Source organism: Micromys minutus, assembly GCF_963924665.1.
Source record: "Micromys minutus genome assembly, chromosome: 4".
Taxonomy (NCBI): Eukaryota; Metazoa; Chordata; class Mammalia; order Rodentia; family Muridae; genus Micromys; species Micromys minutus.
Window position 1 is genome coordinate 33,592,303 of NC_137973.1, and position 22,182 is coordinate 33,614,484.

At 43.1% G+C, this 22,182-nt stretch overlaps 1 protein-coding gene across 1 annotated transcript in view; it reads left to right on the forward strand.

Moving 5' to 3' along the window:
- WARS2 (tryptophanyl tRNA synthetase 2, mitochondrial) overlaps positions 1-8,274 on the forward strand; it is a gene marked incomplete at its 5' end in the record, with an annotated part of 77,912 nt that extends 69,638 nt beyond the window's left edge. The window contains 2 exons of the mRNA XM_080916467.1: positions 5,651-5,769; positions 7,138-8,274. Coding sequence (XP_080772593.1) covers positions 5,651-5,769; positions 7,138-7,586 — 568 coding nt within the window. The 3' untranslated portion in view covers positions 7,587-8,274. The remainder of the gene's footprint in view (positions 1-5,650; positions 5,770-7,137) is intronic.
- Between the last annotated feature and the right edge of the window lie 13,908 nt (positions 8,275-22,182).

Consider the following 22,182-nt stretch of genomic DNA (forward strand, 5'->3'; position numbering starts at 1 on the left):
GTCTTCTTCCTTAGCCTAGAAATAATATGTCGGAGCTAAAGCCATGACTAGATTACAGATATAGACATCTGCATGTCCCTTTCCTGAAAGAAACAGCCCAGCAGTCCCCTCTGTCTAGTCTCAGGCTAGACCACCTGTGCAGTTGGAGGTTTTCTATTTGTTTTTGTTTTGTTTCATGTATTTCTGTATTTGGGGAAAGTCACGGCCAGGATGTCTAGGAATATTTACATTATAAACACAGGTAAATTGATAGATTGAAGGACGGGTACATCATCTGTGGTTTCTAGCCACATGAAACTCTGTGTGGCCCTTTATACAATACTGACACAACTCTGATAGAGATTTTGTATTTGCTTCTGTCAAGATCAGCTTTAGAATGAGTGCTGTGGTAAGCCAGAGAACACGCTAGGAAATGAACAGAGAAGCAGCTTCAGCTAGGCTTAGAAAAGATGTGTGTAATTGTTTCCATAGGAGTTGTTTAAGGAGCCCAGGCTTGGAGAGCTGAGATTATCTTATCTGGAGAGCAAGATAAATAACAGAAATTTAAGCCAAGTCTGGAGGTGCAGGTCTATGATCTTGGCTATTTATCAGGCTGAGCAGGAAGGTCACAAGTTCAATACCAGCCTGAGCTACAGAATAAGTTCAAGGCTAGTTTGAGTAACCTGGTGAGACCCTGTCCCAAAATAAAAGCAAAAAGAGGGTTAGGTGCCGTAGCTCAGGAGAGAGAGCATGCCTAGTGTCCGTGAGGCCCCAGGCTCTTTAGAATGAGCCAACAAGATAAGAGCAGTCACAGCAGACGGATGGAGAAAGACAAAGTGTGAGAACAGCAAGCTCTCTTAATTTTCATTTACACTCTTTATTTATCCTTTATTTATTATGCCAATTTTAAATAGCTGCCCATCAGACGATCAAAAGGCCTGCTGCTAGATGACATCTTCTAGGCTCGGCAGTGCAGCTATGCCTGTGACATCTCCACATAATGACCAGATGAACACCAGCATGAATTGGAGAAATCTTACATGGCTTCAACCCATGATGAAGAGCTATAGGCAGTTAGTGGCTGCTCAAGGAAGGAAAAGCACCCTGCTTCAGGGAAAGCCCCTGAGAGTCATTCAGCCTCAACCGCTCAGTCTTAAGCTCATATGTAGGATGGACTCAGTAGTGTGTGTGTGTCTGTCTGTCTGCCTGTCTGTGTGCCGAATCTGTATGTCTGTGTCATGTAACAATAATTATAGAAAAGGTCATGGATTTTGGAGAGTTGGGTGAACATGGGAAGAGTTGGAGGTGGAGAGAAGGAAGAGTAAAAATGATATAAATACACTACCTGCAAATTCTCAAAAAAAAAAAAAAAAAACTAGTTGGCCATATAGTAAGTAAACGTATATTTTTCTTTATTTCTGTCTCTTCCTATATATGTGTACATATATAGAAATACACACTGTATTTATATTCAACACAGTTTTTAAGTACCTGTGATGCAGCAGTTCCGGGCAGTGCCACTGTGCACGCCCTTGAAGGGGAGAGAAGGAAGGACTGACAGGTGCTGAGTCGTATCCTTCAAGCATCCTAACAGCTGATAGATAATGTTATTCAAATCTCTCATGATGCTCTCTGTAAGACATTCCCATTTCCAGTTAACTTTCAGGACGGGGTAGTGTAGTGTCTGAGTATGTCCCTAGTATATGTGAAATACCACTAAAAATGTATGTTAATAATGTATATTCAGTTACTTATTAGTAATTTAATTAATAATTAAAATACTACGAATAATTTAAATTTTAAAAATAATTTTTAAAAACAATTTCTTGGGGAAATTTTGATAGGTTTGTGTAGACAGAGGAATCCCCTAACGGATGTTTCTCAAGAATTTGAGCAGACAAATAGGAGGAAAGGCTGGGACTAGAAAATCAGAAGTTGAAATGGGCCTGGTGAGGTTTCTCAGCAGGGCATGTCCCTCGCCTCCAAGCCTGACAACCTGAGTACAGCGCCAGAACCCACATGAAAGGGGAGCATTAACTCCCACAAGTTGTTTTCTGACCACACGCGTACAGGGGCATGTATGCACACACACACACACACACACACACACACACACACACACACACACACATGTAAATATGTGTAAACAAAGAAAGTCTGAGATGATATAGGAGAATGAGATGAGCCTTTGAAACCTCTTTTGCTATGACAAAATCTCTGAGGTGAGTCAAGTTAACAGACGAAGGTTTATTTCCACGTAGATTTCAGGGTTTCGACACATGATGGATTAAACCCATTGCTTCAGGTCTAGCGTGAGACAGGATGTCATAGCAGAAACACATGGTGGGACAGAGCTGCTTTATTTCAGTGACAAAAAGAGGTGTAGGGAGGAGGTAGGCTGGGGTCCCCAAGTCCCCTTCAAAGTCTACACCCCAGTGACCTAATTTCTAGCAGGTCCAGCTCCTGAGTGGTTCCATATCTTCCAGTAACACCATAGCCTAGGACCAAGCCTTTAGCACATGGTGTCTGGGGGACATTTAAGGTACAAAGTGCAAAGGAAGAAAAGGAGCAATGTGGACAGTAGACTAAATGGCCTGGAACTTCAGTTTGGTGGTTTCAGCTTCGAGGAGAGTCTTCCTGTTGTCTGAGGGTGGAGGCGCTGCCACAGGAAGTATGCTTTTTTACAGCAGTTTGAAAACCTTCATCCAGTGAGCCCAAAGTCCTGAGTCTTCCAGGATCCTGAAAGCTGCTGCCCCAGCTTCATTCTACCACATGGCCTGCGCAGCCATGCCTTCTCGTTCCTTCCGGAATATCTATAGGGCATGGTGCTATATTACACAAACTCCATGGCAAGGCAGGCTAAGGCATGGAATCTCCAGACTTCTGGCCCCTGAAACTGGGAGCTAGAAGAGAGGAGAGTGAACGGGGACTGTCATCAGATAAGCCAATATGTACCCCACAAAGAGCAGAAAGATGTATTTGAAGAGAGTTGGTGCCAGGGGTGCTGTCTAGTGAACACTGGTTCAGTGCAGAGGAAGGCCTAAGGAGAACAGTAGGGGCGCCTGCTGGTGCTGGTGGAGGCCGCTGCACCTCTAGAGCATGATGTGGGGTAGAAGGGAGATCCCATGCACATCCATTATGGTGTCGCCCCGCAATGAGGTAGGCAGCCCTAGGAGAGGACTACTCAAAAGACAGTTTAACTCCATACCTAATAAGTCATTACTAGAAGGGAGAATCATGTCCAGTAAGCAGTCAGTAAGGGGGAATCAGTCCTTTGTGACAGAAAAGACAGCCCCAAGCCCCTTTCCCAGCCTGCCAAGTAAAGGCAGCAGTTCTGAAAACTCACAGGCACAGCCAAGCAAGTCAGGAAAAGCAATATCCACACAGACAATGATCATTCATCTGGACACTAATGCTGCCAAAGGGGTGGGATGGAGCCCAAGGAAACTTCAGGCAATAAGGATCGAAGAAGTAAAAAAAAAAATAAAAATAAAAAAATAAAAATGCTCAGTCACCAAGGAAGAAGATCAGAGGCATTATTATGTGACAGAAGTTATAACAATCAAAATTGTGAAAGACTTTGTTTTATGTTGTGTCTGAGAAAGCGCAGCCAGGGTGAGAGGGAATAAAGGGAGGGAGAGAAAAAGTGGGAGTATTAATATGGATATCATTATGTCGGATATAAATTTTGAAAGGGCAACCCTAAATTATTTGAAGTGAAAGGCAGACTAAGGGGAGAGAGGTTGGAAACTTGAAGAGAATAAGCCCAGAAGTGAGTGGAATCAAAGCCAGGCTGAATAAAGTAAAGTGTGAACTCCACGGATGCGAAGCAAAGGCCAAGATAAATTACAGGAGGTGAAAGCGGCAGGAGGAGGAGGGGCCAGAAACAAACAAACCAAAGGCACATGCAGGCGCCACGTGGAGCAACGGGACCAGGTGAAAAAAATTAAAATGGTTTTAATCCTCTTATGAAAAAATCAAAACCCCACAGATTTGTAAGAAAAGAGTCAAGGATCCGACAAAAAAGCGAGTCACACACAGCGTCATTATGAAAACTAAATGTGTTTTTTGTTTAGTGGGTGGCTTTGGGAATCTGGAACCATTTTGACATGTGGAAATATTCATTTTGATGTGCTTAAAGTGTATTGATTATGGTAATTGTTTTTTCTGTGTTAGTTGCTGTCCATTGTGATTTCCGATGGGCTACTGTAATTGCTTTTTAACCTGCTCCATTGGCTAATTTGGTCTGGGGGAGTCAAGGTGACCTCTGCATATGGGTCTCACTATAATTACCACGTAAGAGTAGCAAAGACCAGTCAAAGAGAAATTGACAAGAGCAGGGCATATGCTTGTGAACCCCAGAGAGGAGCCCCAGCAGCCCTGTCCTGATCAGAGGGTACAGAGGAACCACGCCCTTTACTACTGACAGAGCCACCACTGGCCTGCTCGGGGCTTTGCCCTCCTGGGCCCTCTGCAGCTTCCGAGCACCACCTTGCTGACCTCAGACAATCAGAAGAGGAACCACTTCTGAGTCCACAGCCTTGACCACACCTTCAACTTTTCTTTTTTTTTTTTTTTTTTTTTGTCAGACTTCCCAGAATTTCTATAAAATGCTTTATATGTGGGGGCTACCCATCACTTTCACGTATGTTTTGTACCAAAGTGTGGATGGCCACGTTTTGAACTGCATATGTGGGAGTGACATCCTCATAAATGGATTCTCTTCCATTCTGAGTGGTTTGTTCCACATCCTCATTTCTTTAAAAAAAAAAAAAAAAAATTAGATAAAATCCAAGTCTGCTTTGTTCCTTTTCTCAAATCATTTCTCATCTCTAAAAGCAGTTATAGAATAAATTCAAGCAGGTGGTTTAGATATATCTTCACTTTCTTTATTTCTCTCATTATCATTACGAACGATGTTTTTGTCCATCTTTCAGTCCTGGGGATTCAAACCAGGGCCTTTATCAATGTTTCCATAATTATCCCACATCTGTGCATCCCAAAAGCACACAGCACCTGAACATAGCCTTTCTTAACTTAGACGTCAGTGTGTCCTTCATACGCTCTGCTATTTGCTCTTCGCTCTCTACTGTCTTTACGACCCAACCACAGTGTGAGATCTTCATTTGAGTTCCCCACAGCACACTCACTGCCCTCCAATTACAAATACTTGAAAAGGAAGAAGCATATTGCAGAAAGATCCTGAACCATGTCTCGTTTGATAGGGAGAAAAACCTCTGGGAGGAAGAGCTGTCTGCCACCTCTGATTTGAAGAATGGGTGGGGTGTCTTTCAAGTGTGAGCCGCAGCTCCGAGGTAAAGGCATCTGGTCTAGGCTGGAGTAATCTGCTGACTGGTGAGGGATGAGGAGTGGCTTTTAAACACAATTATGCACAGAGCGTGTGCTATTGAAGATGCCATGGCCCCCTCCTGGCAAGGTCCTGTCATGCTGGTGTTGATGGCTCTACTCTTTTGAGCTGGGAGAAACAGAACCATCGTAGACAAACATGCCTTCAGCACACAGATAAAGGTCGGGTCTCAGTGTTCTCTCTGTAGTTGGCGAACATTTGTTCAACACCAACAGTGAAGTAGGCACAGGAAATGCAGCTGCTCACAATACCGTTTCCAGCCAAGGAGCCTCGCTGAGTTTTCTTGTCTGTGTTTTATTAAAGGTCCACACACGTCCCTGTTGGGGAAGATCAAGTCCAGCACATGGAACTAGTTCAGGATCTAGCTCGAAGTTTCAACCAAAAGTATGGCGAGTTCTTTCCATTGCCCAGGTCCATCCTCAGTAAGTAACAACCAGATGATTATGATAAGTAGGCACACCCTGAAGACTGGGCTGCAGACCTGGAACTTCACTGGCCCTGAACTTGCCTCTCTCACTGACAGGCTTCAGGATTCATAACTGGACTCGTTATTGTTTTAGGTCGTGGGACTAGGAGATGATAATTGGAATCTAGAAAATATTTTTTTAAGTTTTTATAAAGACTGGAGAGATGGCTCTGCCGTTAAGAGCACTGGCTGCTCTTCCAGAGGTCCTGAGTTCAAATCCCAGCAACCACATGGTGGCTCACAACCATCTGTAATGGGATCTGATGCCCTTTTCTCGAATGTAGGCATACATGCAGATAGAGTGCATTTGTGTATATATATCTTTGAAATTTGGAGAAACTTTAAAAAAATCATAATTTTCATTTCTAAGATATATGCCAATAGATTGTATGTATAAAATAACCTTTTATTTGATAGAACAAATTACACATGGCTTTATACACAAACTAAGGCTCAGCAAGGTTGTGGCCAAGCCATGTGCAAAGCTAATGACAAAACTGAGCCCTGTCAGTTCTTCTGATCCCAAAGCTCATGCACCTCAACATTCGCAGTGAGACAGGTGTCATGGGAACGAGAGCTGCTCAGCACGGTCCACACAGAATGAGAGAGCTGATGATCCTCCGCTGTTGACAGTCTCTGCTAGAGCATCCCAAGCATTGAACTCAGCCTCCTTTGTAGCAATAAGCAAAATGCCAGTGTCCCATCTATTGCTGTTTAGCCTACTTCAGTTTCATCTCTGATAGCCACAAACTAAGCAGTCACCAAGAACGTTTGTGTGTGTGTGTTTCTATCACTGTTTGTATGTGTGTACAGGCGTGTCTGTAAGCTAATAATTCTGTGTAGAGATGTGGAAGGATTGCCACAGATGGTTAAAGTTGCAGCATTCCTACAGCAAGGGATGTGGAGACAGGGCAGCTGCATGGTGGCAGGAAGAACAAGAGATACCCTGCCTCAAAACCAGTTCCCTAAAGTTCTTCTCTGGCCACAGACTTGCCGTGGCACATGTATAGCAGCACATATATCCACACACAAATTTTTTTTTAATTAAGTGTGCACAGAGCCAAGAGATGGCTCAGAGGATAAAGGCACTTGCCTTGCAAGGCTTGCGACCTGGGTTGCATCTGTGGACACAGGTGTGCATGGCTTAAGCAACATGACAGTCATTGCCCGTACCTGCTGTGGAGGTCACACTAACAAGACCTGTTTCTGATGTCTCTGCTTCCATAGCTGATAAATTATACAAATTCTTCAAGATCTCTGGTGGGGCTGGTGTCTTCGAGGTGTAGACTGTAACGTTCTCGGTGGCTTACCTTGTTTTTACTAGCATCCATGAAGAAAGTGAAATCTCTTCGAGACCCTTCTGCCAAGATGTCAAAATCGGACCCTGACAAACTGGCCACTGTCCGAATAACGGACAGCCCTGAGGAGATCGTACGGAAATTCCGAAAAGCAGTGACGGACTTCACGTCAGAGGTCACCTATGAGCCGGAGAGCAGAGCCGGAGTCTCCAACATGGTGGCGATCCATGCAGCTGTGTCGGGCTGCTCCGTGGAGGAGGTGGTGCGCAGCAGCGCAGGCATGGACACTGCACGCTACAAGCTGCTAGTGGCCGACACTGTGATTGAGAAATTTGCTCCAATCAGGAGTGAAATTGAGAAACTGAAGATGGATAAGGACCATTTAAGAAAGGTTTTACTTGCTGGATCTGCAAAAGCCAAAGAACTAGCCTCTCCGGTGTTAGAGGAGGTGAAGAAGTTGGTGGGGATTCTGTAGGAACGGCAGCCAGTCGAGGAGCTTCCCTGCCGCAGATTTTAGCCTGTCTATATTTAATTCAGTTTGATGCTCGGCGACATTGGATGAATGCCGACAGCTGAGCAATGTCCCAGTCCCATCGGCAGATGCAATAATGGAGAGCTGAGGCAGGCACCGCCCTTCCACTCCAGTTAAAAGAGGCACGTATTTTGGTCTGAAGAATTTCCCCAAAGTTGAACAATAACAGGCATGAAGTGTGCTTGTCTGTGCAGTGCTTGCTGTGACAGATGTAGTTCAGAGTGCTGTACACACAGGCCCTGTGCTATAACCCTGAGTCCAGCGGGGATCTGCAGTTCATAAAGAGAGCTTGGTTCTCACAGCTCCTGTGTCACTATGATGATGTTTGTCCTGATGTATTTGAATGGCTTAACTTGTGCCAGCGAGGTGGCTCACACTCAGGCACCTGCTGCCAAACTTAACAGCCTGAGCTCAGTCTCTAGGACCAGCATCGTGGAAGGAGAAACTGACAGGTAGATTGTCCTCTGACCTAGTGTCTGCCATGGTATGAGCGTGTGCGCATACACACACACACACACACACACACACACACACACACACACACACACACACCCCTAAATAAAAATGCAGTAATGTACTTGTTTCCTAAGAGGCATACACTGACTGTTTTCAGCAAATGTCCGTTCTTAACTTCAGCAATTCAGGAGGTCATCGTCGGAGAGCATTGTGTTGATTCAGTTCCGTCTGTTCTGCAGGGCCTGCGTTCCTGGTTGTCTTCTCAATCAGCACTTCTAGTTCCACGTTCATCTCAGTTCCGTCTCACCAAGGCCTCTGTGGAACACAAAGGAGCCGAGGGCCAGAACATAGAGTTAACTCGTAGTGTCACTAAGTAAGAAGCCCTAGCTCCCCACTACTAAGACCAGTGCTTTTTAAGAACTCTCCCAAATCCCTAAGGACCAAAGTTTTGAACCTCCAAACATTCCAGTGTCCAGTTTGCATACTGAAAAGATAAAGCCTGAAATACTGATTTTCGTTTATGTGAACTCAGCTAATGGTTGTTTATTTTAAACCTGAACCCAGCTGACTTTGGTCACATTTACCTTTTAGAACCTCAAAATATGGGTCCCAAGGCCTCATTTCTAGATTCATGCTAAAAATGCCTGCTTGTCTCTGCCAGACTCCAGTGGGAATGAAGAATACAGCCTCAGATATTTCCAGTGAAGGGGAGCTTCCCTTCTCAGCCTACCTCGGTCTCTGAAATAACAGTATAGCTCTGCACTTACGTGTTCATAGCTGAAAACGGAACTGGCAGTCCTGGCTTGTGAACCAAGCCTAATATCAAGATTGGTTTTGCAATATGGCTCAGCAGAAAAGGGCCCTTGCTGTCAAACAAGTCTGACTATTAGTTCAATCCTTGAGATCCACATGATAAAAGGAGAAAATCAATTCCTCAGAGTTGTACTGTGATTTACACACACACACACACACACACACACACACACACACACACCACAATGAAATGCACATACCTACCCACACACAAAATAAACAAATGTTTACTTTTGGATTTTTAAGATTGATTTTACAGGGCTGGAGAGATGGCTCAACAGTTAAGAGCACTGACTGCTCTTCCAGAGGTCCTGAGTTCAATTCCCAGCAACCACACGGTGGTTCACAACCATCTGTAATGGGTTCTGATGCCCTTTTCTAGTGTGTCTGAAGACAGCTACAGTGTATCTATATGTAATAAATCTTTTCTTAAAAAGAAGATTGATTTTACGATATTTAGATAGCTGGAACTGGGAGACACTGTACCCCAGAGTCCAGATTAAAACACCACCGTGATTCAGAAGAGGATGCACTTTACACTGGTGAGTGCAGGTTGGGTTTTTAATTCATTTATTTATTGGTGTGTGTGTTTGTCGGGGTAAAATCATGCATGGCTGTCAGGGTTGGAGGATGATGGGATCCCCTTCTCTCCTTCTACTGTGTGGGTTTTAGGAATCAAACTCAGGTCATAAGGCTTGGCATCAGGCATACTTTTCCTCTGAGCCATTTCACTGGCCCTTAAGTTTTATCTTTTGCATTTTAGCAGGAGATGTCTGTAGTCTGAGGGCATCACTGAGTGTATTTCTTATAAAGATTTTTTTTTTACTTTCCTTTTATTTTAATCATTGTTTACATTTGTGTGTGTTCTCGCATGCATGCCACAGAACATATATGAAGTCAGAGGACAGTGCAGGAGCTCTCTACCCCCGACAATGCTTCTGTCTAGCAAGAACTAAAGGCAACTAGAAATGATCTCCAAAAAATGAAAAGGAAAGAGAGAAAGAAAGAAACATTAGAAAAGAATAACCTCTAAGGAGCAGAGTCAATACATCCTGTTATGTAAGACTCTTACTGAATAAAATCTAAATTTGGCATAATTAAGATTCTTGCTCAATGTATTATAGTTCCCTAGGGAAACAAATCCAACAGGACACATAGAAACAGAAGATATGGGGCTGGAGAGATGGCTCAGGGGTTAAGAGCACTGACTGCTCTTCCAGAGGTCAACTGCCACCAACCATGCATGTGGTGGCTCACAACCATCTGTAATAGGATCCGATGCCCTCTTCTGGTGTGTCTGAAGACAGCGAACGTGTATTCACCTATATAAATAAATAAATAAATCCTTCAAAAGAAAGAAGGAAGGAGAAAAGAACCAGAAGAGAGTGTCCTGGGGGGCTGTAGAATGGCTCAGTATCCAATGGCATACACTTCTTGCCAATGACTTGAAATTGGTTCCCAGCACCCGCTTGGGCAGCTCACAACTGCTTGTAAACGTCAGCTCTGAGAGGTCAGATTTCTCTGGCTTTAGCATGCACCTGCACCCATGTGCATATACCCACTCATACTTAATTTAAAAACTTCATGGTAACAATTTGACATATGGATTGGGTCACACTATTACTAAGACTGGGGGAACATAGTTTGCTGTCTTCAATCTAGAGACTCAGTGTAGTCCAGTCCCGATTTAAAGGCTGAATAATTAGTGGTGCATGCTCAGTTCAAGGTGCTCAGAACCCAGAGACTGCACAGGGACTCCTGTGTTAAGTTCCAGAGTCTAAGAATTATAAACTATGACGTTCCAAGATGGGTCAACTCATGGAAAGAACAAATTGACCTTCCCCACATTTTTTAAATGGTCCCTCAATGGATTGGTTAGTACCTGCCCACACTGACAAGAGTAAGTCTTCATTTACTGACTCAGTTTACAATCTTTTCTAGAAACACCCTCAGGCACACACCCCCCAAAAAAGTCAAATTAAAAAAGAAAACGTTTCACTAGTGATCTGTTAGACCCTATGGCCTCAGAAGACAGAAGAGCAAAAGCCTGTATACAGCCTAGTGTGTTTTTACATCCCTTCCCATCATTTACAGGCCTAGCGATTAGTTTATTCCTGAGTCAGGGTCTCTACATAGCCCTGCTGTTCTGGTCTACTGTGTAGACCAGGTTAGCTTTAAACTGATAGAGATCCTCCTGTCTCTGCCCTCTGAATGCTGAGATTGTTGGTTTGTGTCACCATTCTGGCCAAAGAATTTTTTTTATATAAATAAAGAATTGGAAACACAAACAACTGGCAACTATGATTGACTTCAAAAGGAAGTTTGTGTTATTTCCTACTATCTTTATAGAGAGTGGAAATGTAAAAATATTTCAGATGGTCCTGTGATGAGAGTCAGGCAGATCTGCACTCTATAACTGCCTCCTGACAAACCCCACTTCAAACCACCTTGTCCAGCTATACCCTCTCCACAATGAGTAAGTTTGTCTTCATAGCTTTATCTTTTTAATCCATGATAAACAGTTTTAAGTGAGTTGCCAGGAAACACGTTAGAAACTTCTAATAAAGTGTGATTCCCCACCATGGTACTCCCCCCCCAAAAAAAAACAAAAACTAACCCTGATGCACACCACAAGTGTGGTTATCAGAAAACAACTCCCGGGCTGGAGATATGGCTCAGCGGTTAAGAGCACCAACTGCTCTTCCAGAGGTCCTGAGTTCAAATCCCACAACCACATGGTGGCTCACAACCACCTGTAACAAGATCTGATGCCCTCTTCTGGTGTGTCTGAAGACAGCTACAGTGTACTTATATATAATAAATAAATATTTTTTAAAAAAAAAGAAAGAAAGAAAACAACTCCCAGCACTATTGGGTTCTTGCTGTCTGTTGGGCACTGTGCTAAATGTCTTAAGATGGGAGTATGTGTTAGCATCCATCACTTATATAAAGTATGCAACAGCAACCATTTGTTTCTACTTTTATACAATTTTGAGAATTAAGTCCATGATTGGTTGGTCCGTTTGCTTTTCTACCTACCTCAGAGCAGTGCACCCAAATAGAACAAAACTGCTTACTTCATGGTGGTCAGTCAGCAAGGAGAGAAGTTAAGGGGATGGGATGCTAGTGTCCCCTAACTCAGTGCTTCTTCTACTACCTCTCAGCAGTGCCATGGTGGGCAGGGACCAAGCCTTTATCACATGCATTTGGGGTGAACATTCAAGATCCAACATTCAGCACAGAATTTTTCCAGGGAAGACCCCCAAGTCCAAGACCGATGCCCTCTTCTGACCCCTGTGGTTATCAAGCATGCATACGGTGGACACATACATACATGGATGCAAAACACACATAAAATGACACAACTACATTTTTAAAATGTCCTTTCTGCTATCCCTGATCTGTGGTACCTTTCCCCTGGATACTCATGATAATTGCTCACGCAGCTTATCCAGCATTTGCTAGCTTGCATCTCTATATGTCTTCTGCTAAATACTAAGTGTACTGCATTTGCTCTTACAAGGTAGACCCATCACCACATGATCACAGTGTTGAACCCCATATCTGGGGATACATTTGTAATGCACTGAACCCCTAGTCTACCTCCTTGAAAAAGAAGCAATCCCCACATAGCCAACAGGACAGAATTGCTTAGAGTTAACACAGACGTGCTTAAAATGTTTGGCTGTGAAGCCTCCCTAGTGTTGTGCCCCCGGGTGCTGGAAAAATCCTAATTGCTAATGATAGCCAATCTGTTTTTAGATCCATCTCAGGGAGGAACTGACTCTTCCCGTGCAAAAAAAAATTTCAAAAGAGCCACCGAGTTGACAGAATGAAAAGAGAATGATCACAGGGGGATAACGCATAGCTAATGAGGACAGAGTCCTCCTGTTAAAGAGACCGAGAACTGCCACATGGCACAATCATTCCCGCTAACTCACAACAGACTCGGGCCACTTGACAGGAAACAAAAGCTAAGGATGTGCTGTGTGCACAAAGTGTTAGGAACTAACTGTAGGGATACTGAAATCAGTAGACAGGAGGAGCAGGAGGGGACAGAGAGGGAATGTAAGGACTGGGAATATAATGGAATTGGAGTTATAGATGGTTGTGAGCCATCACGTGGGTGCTGAGAATCCAGCCCAGATGCTCTATGAGAGAGTACTCTCAACGGCTAAGCCATCTGTTCAGCAGTGTTCCTATAGTCACAATACCTCACAACTGAACTTATAGCCCACCAAAAGTTTCAGAAGGAAAACATTCTCAAACCATGCAAGGTGTCACACTCAGTGGTCTTCACATAAATGGAAATATTTAATACCTAATATAACTGTTGACTCTAGAATATACTCTTTTCTATAACCTCCTCACCCTGACCCACACATAAATCAGAACTACAGTAATCATTTCAAAAGGTATTTCTGAATGGCAGATGATGTAATTTATGATTATATTTTGAACTCCAATATAAGAGATTTCCCCTTTTTGAGTAACATTTAAAAAATGTAAGTTCTTCCTTGGAAGAAAGCCATGTTCTGTTTTATGTGCATGGGTAGCGTAATGAAGAAATGTGTGCTGTTCTTACTGCTCAGTCTCACCACACTAGCGTGTCCCACAGGAAAGCCCTGCTTGACCATTGTCAGTTTAAATAAATGGGTTGTCCTGAGACCTCCTTGGATTTTCAAAAACTGCTTCTCTTGCCGACTGCTTTCTTTTTTTTTTTAACAACTTTATTTAACAAAACAAAGATAAATGTACAGATTTTAAGCATTGTTTGCATAAAATTATACATTTTTGTCAGTACTTTTTTTTAGATTTTAAAATAATTTTTACATAAAACTGTATGAATATATTTTTTAGTCAGTACTTGATTTTTTTTTAAAGGTTTGATAGTATGCATTGAAAACTTAATAGTTACAATGAGCATAATGTACATGTAAAACAAAATGTAACATGGAAATAGTCAAAGTTTTCTTGTTGTATAGAGATTTTTTTGTTTTGTTTTGTTTTGTTTTCTTTATTTCTTGGACTTCATACAGTCTGTGAGTTGTTTCTGGGGCAGTGCGAGCCTCTGGGGTTAGCATCCCATTATCAGTGACTGCATATTATGTCTGTTCTTTTGTGACTGGGTTATCTCACTCAGGATGATATTCTCTAGATGCAGCCATTTTCTTAAGAATTTGGTTAAGTCATTGTTTCTGGTGGCTGAGTAGTATTCCATCGTGTAAATGTACCACAATTTTTGTATCCATTCATCTTCTGAAGGACATCTGGGTTCTTTCCAGCTTCTGGCTATTATAAATAGAGCTGCTATGAACATTGTGGTGCATATATCTTTGTTGTGTACTAAGGTGTCTCTGGGGTATATGCCCAGAAGTGGAATAGCTGGGTCTTCAGGTAGTATTATGTCCAATTTTCTGAGGTATCACCAGACTGATTTCCAGAATGGTTGTATTAGTTTGCAACCCCACCAACAGTGGAGAAGTGTTCCTCTTTCTCCGCAACCTCGCCAGCATCTGTTGTCGTCTGAGTTTTGGATCTTGGCCAATCTGACTGGTGTGAGGTGGAATCTCAGGGTTGTTTTGATTTGCATTTCCCTGATGGCTAAAGATGTCGAGCACTTCCTGAGATATTTCTCAGCCATTCGATATTCCTCAACTGAGAACGTTTTGTTTAGCTCTGTACCCCATTTTTTAATAGGGTTATTTGATTCTCTGGTGTCTAGCTTTTTGAGTTCTTTGTATACCTTAGATATTAGGCCTCTATCTGATGTGGAATTGGTAAAAATCTTTTCCCATTCTGTTGGCTGCCCACTGCTTTCTTTAACCTACAAACCAAACGAACATATCCCCAAGGCCAAGCGACCCTTCTGCTGAGGACTTTATATCCCACACATTGCCACCTGTCAGGAAGGGAAGGTCTTTCCTGAGATTTTTGTAGGCTTATTACTCTCTTTCACTGTCTTTCTTGATACCTGGCACCACTGAGGTCAAAATGGCCTCTGTGTAGCCATGGTATATCTAAATTCCTGTGTCCTCCCACCAGTCTAGAGTAACACTATCCTAATTTTCACACCATGTCTGGCATAGTCTACAGTTGGATATTCATCCGACCATCTGGTGTTCCACATCGCTCTATTGAGGAAAGAACTCTCAGACTGGCTGTGATATGCTGGAAACACTGAGGTTGAACAACCTCAACATTAAGCATGATTTCATTCCCTGTCTCCTTGTTTTTAAAGATTTATTTGTTTTATTTATATGAGTACACTGTAGCTGTCATCAGACACACCAGAAGAGGGCATCAGATTTCATTACAGAGGGTTGTGAGCTACCATGTGTCTGCTGGGAATTGAACTCAGGAACTCTGGAAGAGCAGTCGGTGCTCTTAACCCCTGAGCCTTCTCTCCAGCCCCCTTTGCCTCCTTTTAGAAAGTAATACATATGTACACACACACACACACACACACACACACACACACACACACACACATTATTGAGTTTGCTGCTCAGGGTCTCACTGCTTTATTTATAGGTTTGTCATAGATTTCGAATAACTGCTTTATTCCAGCATTTACTTCTCCTTCTTCCTTGTTAGTAATAAAACCATCACTGAATTTCAGCAGGTCTCTTAGCCCCAGGTAGGCCCTACATTTTCCAATGTGCAGTAAGGTAAGTAGGTTGGCTCTTCTTGGTTCTCAACTTGACTACATCTGGAATTAACTAAAACCCAAAAATAGAGGGGCACACCTGTGAGGAATTTGCACCTAATTTGAAGTGGGAAGATCTATTTCCCACCCAGATCTTTGAGGTGGGAAGACAAGTCTTTAATCCAAATCCTTTGAGGTAGAAAAACCCATCTCTAATCCAGCCCATGCCTTATGCTGGAAGCCTATACAAAGACGTGGAAGAAGAGAGCTTTTGCTGCTTAATGGCTTGCTCAGCCTGCTTATAGGACCCAGAACTTCCAGCCCAGGGATGGCACCACCCACAAAGGACGGCATCAATCACTAATTAGGAAAATACAGGCTTGCCCACAGCCCAGTCTCATAGAGACATTAAAAAAATTAATATCTAGTTTGATACATCCCAACTGCAGTTTCCTCTCCCTCCTCTTCTCCCAGTTCCTGTTCTTTCCTCCAGATCCACTCCTCCTCCATTTTCCTTCAGAAAAGAGCAGTTCTCCTAGGGACATCAACCGAACCCAGAATAGCAGGTTTCAGGGAGACTAGGCACAAATACTCGTATCAGGGCTGGACAAGGCAATCCGTTCTGAGGGAAAGGGTCCTAAGAGCAGGGAAGTCAGAAGCATCCCCACCCTCTCTCTTAGGAGTCCCATAAGAATACCAAGGTACACAACTATACCATAGACAGAAGACGTGGCACAGACCCTTGCAGGCTCTGCTTGCTGCTTCGGTCTCTGTGAGCCCCTATGAGTTCTGCTTAGATGAATCTGTGCACCATGTTCTCCTGCTGTCCTCGACCCCTCTGGCTCTAACGATTTTCCCCCTCCTCTTCTGCAAGTTACCCCAGGCTCCAAGGGGAAGGACCCAACAGAGATCTCCAATTTAGGATCTATCTATGTATCGTTCTGTCTGTCAGCTGTCTGGGAAAGCCCCTCTGATGAAGATTGGGCTAGGCACTGATCTGTGAGTGTAGCAGAGTATCTTTAGGAATCATTTTATTGATTATTTTTCTATCCTAGGATTCTGGTCTATCCAGGTTCTGGTTCCAGACCATCCAATCAATGGCAGGCTTAGGCTCCCTTTTGTGGTGTGGGCCTCTAATTAGAGCAGTCATTGGTAGGCCACTCCCACAAGTTCTTCAGGAGGCATCTTCTTAATTGAAGTTCTCTCCTCCTCCAAATGACTTTAGCTTGGGTCAAGTTGACATAAAACTATCCAGCACAATGAGTTTGTTCTAGGCAATAGCCAAGAGAATTAGAAGTGGTGTGCAACCTTCCAAGTGTTATCTTTTTTAAAAGAAACTGCTCTTCTTTTCCTCCCTTCCAGGAGCAGCGCATTTGACTCACTCTGAAGGCAAAGATGGAGTGGAGCCTGGGCACCTAGACTTAGCAAGCCCTGCTGCCTATCTGCCTGGCTTACCCACCACTTACCCTACTATATGATTAGTAACCTTTGTCCCATTTAAGCCACTCTTGGGCTCTCTGAGTTACAGTATACTAAGCACTAACTGTACTAGTTTCTTGCTTAAGAGCTCCTCTACAGCTTGCTTTATTTAACCTTGGTGCAGGTTACCCTCTGTGTGCTAAGGCAGAGGTCTAGCAACTATGAAACCCAGACCAGATGTACTATGGTCTCCTGGGCACTTGTTAGATAGGTAAATCCAGTCTGTATCTCATAGCTACTGAATGAGAAACTAGAAATGGTGATTAGCTACAAGAAAGGTGAAATGAATGTATAGACATTAAGAGCCACTGTGCTAGGAATGCAGCCATAAAAAAATTAATAAAAACCAGTCTTTGTCTTCAACATGTTTGCAGTGCTGAGAGTTAATCAGTCATCAAAACACTTGTTATCTCGGATCTCTGTCATTTCCTGTCTTTTGTTTTTTAAATAATCAGATTCACTCAGGGAAAAAAATATTGAATTGTTTTTGTTTGTAGAAGTGATTACAGAAATCTTAAAACCTAAGGTCATTTGAGTGTATGCAGATCATAAAAGGGGAAATAATTAGTTGCAGTTGTAGATAAAGTGAACAGACCCTGGATCCCCAATGCTGAAATTAATGAAGAGTTCCTGAAGCCAAGAGAGACAAATGAGAAGAGGTAGTTATTTACACAGTGGGTAATAAAATTACAGTACTTATTAGCCTGTAAAGGGTTATACGGTCTAGAAATAAAAACAGTTGAGCGTGGATTAAATTTATGAGTGAGAAAGTCATAAAACTGTATTAAGCACAAGTTAGGAATGCTCACATGATTTCTGAAAGTGACTGGCATGAACACCACTGAGGGAAAGGTCTGTAACATTCAGTGTTCAGAACTCTAGAGCAGACTACATCGATACAGGACAGGTGAGGTAAAGTAAGCAGGCTAGGTAAGGTAGAGAAAGACTCCTGTGCTTAGCATATTTCATGTAAAAACCCCTTCAAATTTTAGATAAGATGGAGGATTTACATAGTAGATGCATTCACACTATTTTAGAATAAACTTAGTGTGTCATTATTCTTATTAACAGAACACAACTAGATAATTGAAGGCATTCTATAATTCTGCTTTTGTTTAGATATCTATACCCTGAAAAGTTTAGGTTGGTTTCAGCCCATATCACTGTTGAAATAAATATATGAAAGGTAGAACTTGAATGGAGATCAGGGAGTGTGTTCTTGAAGGGGACACTGTAACCCCAGTCCCTTCTTTCTCTGCTTTTGTGTCCCAGCCATGGGACGAACAGTTTTTCTCCATATTTCTACCATGATGGACTGGCCATAGACCTAACCCGAATGGGTTCAACTGACCACAGGCTGAAATTTGCAAAGCTGTGAGCCAAAAATCAGCCATCTCTCTTTATTCATTGATTATATCAGATGTTTTCTTACAGCAACAGAAAAGCCAACAAATTCATCAGTCAATAAAATACTGCTATTACTATACAAAGCAAAATTATTGTCTTTCTGCTGCCCAGGATCTTTACACTGTGAATAGAGTAACATGTAGGAGGAATGTTCAGTGAAGAGTAGCTGGAGAGCTGGCTCTGGGCAGAAGGAGTGTTTCCTGCATCAAAAACTAGCCAAGCGTGAGGGCATTCTGTGACTCTCACTGTGATAATGGTGAGGTGACAGATAACATTACCCAGTGTCCTTCTGAACCACACATATGTTGGATTCCACCATCCACGATTAGAAGCTCCAACCTCACTCTACATGTCTGCCATTTAGTTCTTTAAATCACTTCATCCTGACTTGTATGTTTTGAAAATTCCTCAGTGTCCCTAAACTACTATCCATCTGGTAAGATGGTGCTGCTTTCTCTTTCTCTGCTTCTTTTTCTTTTTATGAACCTCCTCTAAGTTCTTCCCTCAAAATATAATTAATTGCAATCTCTATTCCAAATAATTTGGAATAGAAAGTATTCCAGTCTGGAGGCAAGCGAGGTTTTTATTGCATGTTTATGGAGAGTAAGCTGAATGTGGTGGGCAGACTGGAGCGGCTCCTCCTTAGGCTCTAGCAAGCCCTCCTGTTCCTCCCCAGCAAGCACTCATGTTACAAGAAATACATCCTCGATCTGCTTCCATTTGCTGGCCAGGACCAACAGTCCCTGGGCACTACCAGGCAGATTAACTCCTTCCTGATCCTCAAAATCCATCCACAAGAGGCCTTGTGTGGCCTCCAGAGATCTCCCTTTTTTCTCATAACTTTCAAATATGCTCCTGTCATTTGCTTGTAACATTTAAACAATACATCAGAATCCCGTCCCCTTCTATAATCATTCCCTAATTACAATGTTGCCACTTATCCTTTTTCTTGCAGCTAAAGTTTGCACTACACTATTCTTTGTACCCTTTTATAAGTACTTACGTGTAAGAATGTTTCGGCATAAATCATTGCAAAAAAAAAAAAAAAAAAAAAAAAAAAAAATGAAACAAAACCTGTCAGTTTCTTTTTACTGTTGCTTTTGTTTGTTAAATTATTCTAGTGTGAGGCACACTAGTGCACATAGAATAGAAGCCAAAGTGAGGCTTATTGACTGAAAGTAACCCTGACTGGAGAGAGGTTACAGGTTGTCCACTCCAATGGTTTAAGGGGGCAGACAAGTGTACAAATGCATTACATCATTTTACATGTTTATTCAGTGCCTGCCGTGTGTGCGGGTCACTGTCGTGTGTGCTGACCACTGCCGTGTGTGCGGGCCACTATACTAGGTGCTGGCTGTACAGCAATGAACAAAGGGAGAGGAAAGCCTTCCTTTTCCTGAGGCGATCTGGAGGACACTGACACTCTGAAGAGATAATTACATTTAAAATGAGTCCGCTGTGTTAGGGCTGGAGAGACGTGTCAGCAATGAAAAGCACTGTTTGCTCTACTGCAGGACCTGGATTTGATTCCCAGAACCCACATGGCAGCTAACAACTCCATTTATGACTCCAGTTCCAGAAAATCCAATACACCCTTTTGGCCTTCAAGGGCACCAGGCACACACCTGGTGTACAGACATAAATGCAAGCAAACTACTCACACACATAAAATTATATATATTTTAAAGCCTAAAAACTGAGTCTGTTAGCACTACAACTAAACCTAACCGGTATCTTTCTTCATAAAAAGAGTTTTGTTTTTTTTAAATAAGATGCCCAGAGAGTCACCAGGAATGTGCTCTTGGGAAAGGGGGAACATGAGAACACAGGTAGAAGGCGTCCTTAGAAAAATCCAGACCTGCCCATACCGTTACCTGAAACTTCTAGAATCCACAACCATAAGACAATGTCAGCCAAATCACCTGGCCTATAGTGCCTTGTTACGGCAGCCGTGGCAAACTAACAGAGCATGCTTTTAAAAAATAAAACAAAGCTGCAAATAAAGTGACTCGAACTGTGTTCTCCTAGGGCCATAGGTCCGTGTCTTGCTGGGCCATCATCAGCATCCTCCTGCTGTAGACTGGAACACGTACAAGGGCCCCCAGCTGGACACAGTGCAGAGAGTGAGCGACTCTGGAATACTCGGTCTTAAATGGAATGCTCCATCAAATCCCTCCCTGGGGCGCAGGGCATCTGCAGAACAGGAGGCAGGAAAAGTGTGAGAGCCGAGGGAACGGAAGACACGGAGCACACAAGGCCTTTTAGACACAACATGACTGTTATCCATACAACCCACAGGGGTGAAGCGGAGTGCGCAGAAGCCTGCTCGGGTCCTAGCAAGATGGGGTCCTAGCACAGAGAGAGGGCGTGAACTCAGCCCCGATCCCTAACCGAGGAGCTCGCTCAATGGACACTTCTGTGTTTTATACGATTTCTGTGCCGTGAGTGCAAATGTATGCTTCTTGTACCTTTTCTTTGGCTCTTTTCTGTGTTTTCTTTCTTAGATGCCTGTTTGTTTTCTAATGAGAAAGAAACAATGTGGACTTCACTGAGTGGATAGTTGGGGGAGGATCTGGGAGAAGGTGGAGGGAAACCCATAATCAAACTGTATTACATGGGGGGGGGAATCTATTTTGATTTTTTAAAAGGAAAAATGATATAGTCTTGCAAATACTATTTTAAAAGGTATGCGGAAGACTAAACGCTGCGAGTAGTGCCGTGTGACATTTGGGAGAAAACCCAGCCAGCCAGAGGAACAGCAAATGTGAAGGCCTTAAAAGAGAGGGGCGTACTTGACTCAAAGCAGGAAGGAGAGCGCAGAAGGGAAATCACGCCTGAAGAGAAGGAGCCAGGCCATTGCAGGGATGGGAAGTCACCCTTGCCTCAGCCCACCTCCTCTCTAGTTATATACCCTAATGTGGCACTGCGAGAGAAGAGTGTAATAGTGGTGGCTCTGAAGAGAATTTGGGTAGGAAAAGCTGTAATTAAATTGAAGGAGTCTTAACTGAAACTTCCTTAGCGCTGGACCACTATCACCCATCTCCCAGGGTAGCTGACTTCCTAAGAGGATGCCTGCATGTTAAATTTCACAATATGCTCCCTCCTTCCTTCTACCCCGAGACAGAGTTTCTCTGTGTAGCCCTGACTATCTACATGCTTACTCTGTAAACCAGGTTGGTCTTGAACTCAGAGATCTGCCTGCCTTTGCCTCCTGAGTGCTGAGATTAAAGGTGTGGACCACTACCACTCAAAAATATGTCCCATGTTAAGCTGAGTCTTATCTTTATGATTTTTCAACATGACCAATTGTCCAATAACATGTAAGATGTTATTTATAACAAGAGTATGACCATTGAGTCTCTGGTCTCTATATTACAGTTTAGTGGGAAAGACAAAAACTTTACCTCATTAAAGGAAATCAGTTTCCCACTATCTAGCATACTTAATCTTGCTTTGAAGAACACACTATGCCAAGCAGTGCTGGCACATGTCTTGAATCCCAGCACTGGGAAGGCAGAGGCAGATGGATCTCTGTGATTTCGAGGCCAGCCTGGTCTACAAAGCCAATTCCAGGACAGCTAGGGCTACAAAAAGAAGCCTCTCTTGAAAAACAAATAAACAACAACAAAAATAGTCCAAGAAATGAATCAGGTGATGGCGGCAGAGCATGCCTTTAATTCCAGCACTCAGGAGACAGAGGCCGGAGGATCCCTCTGAGTTCCAGGCCAGTCAGCC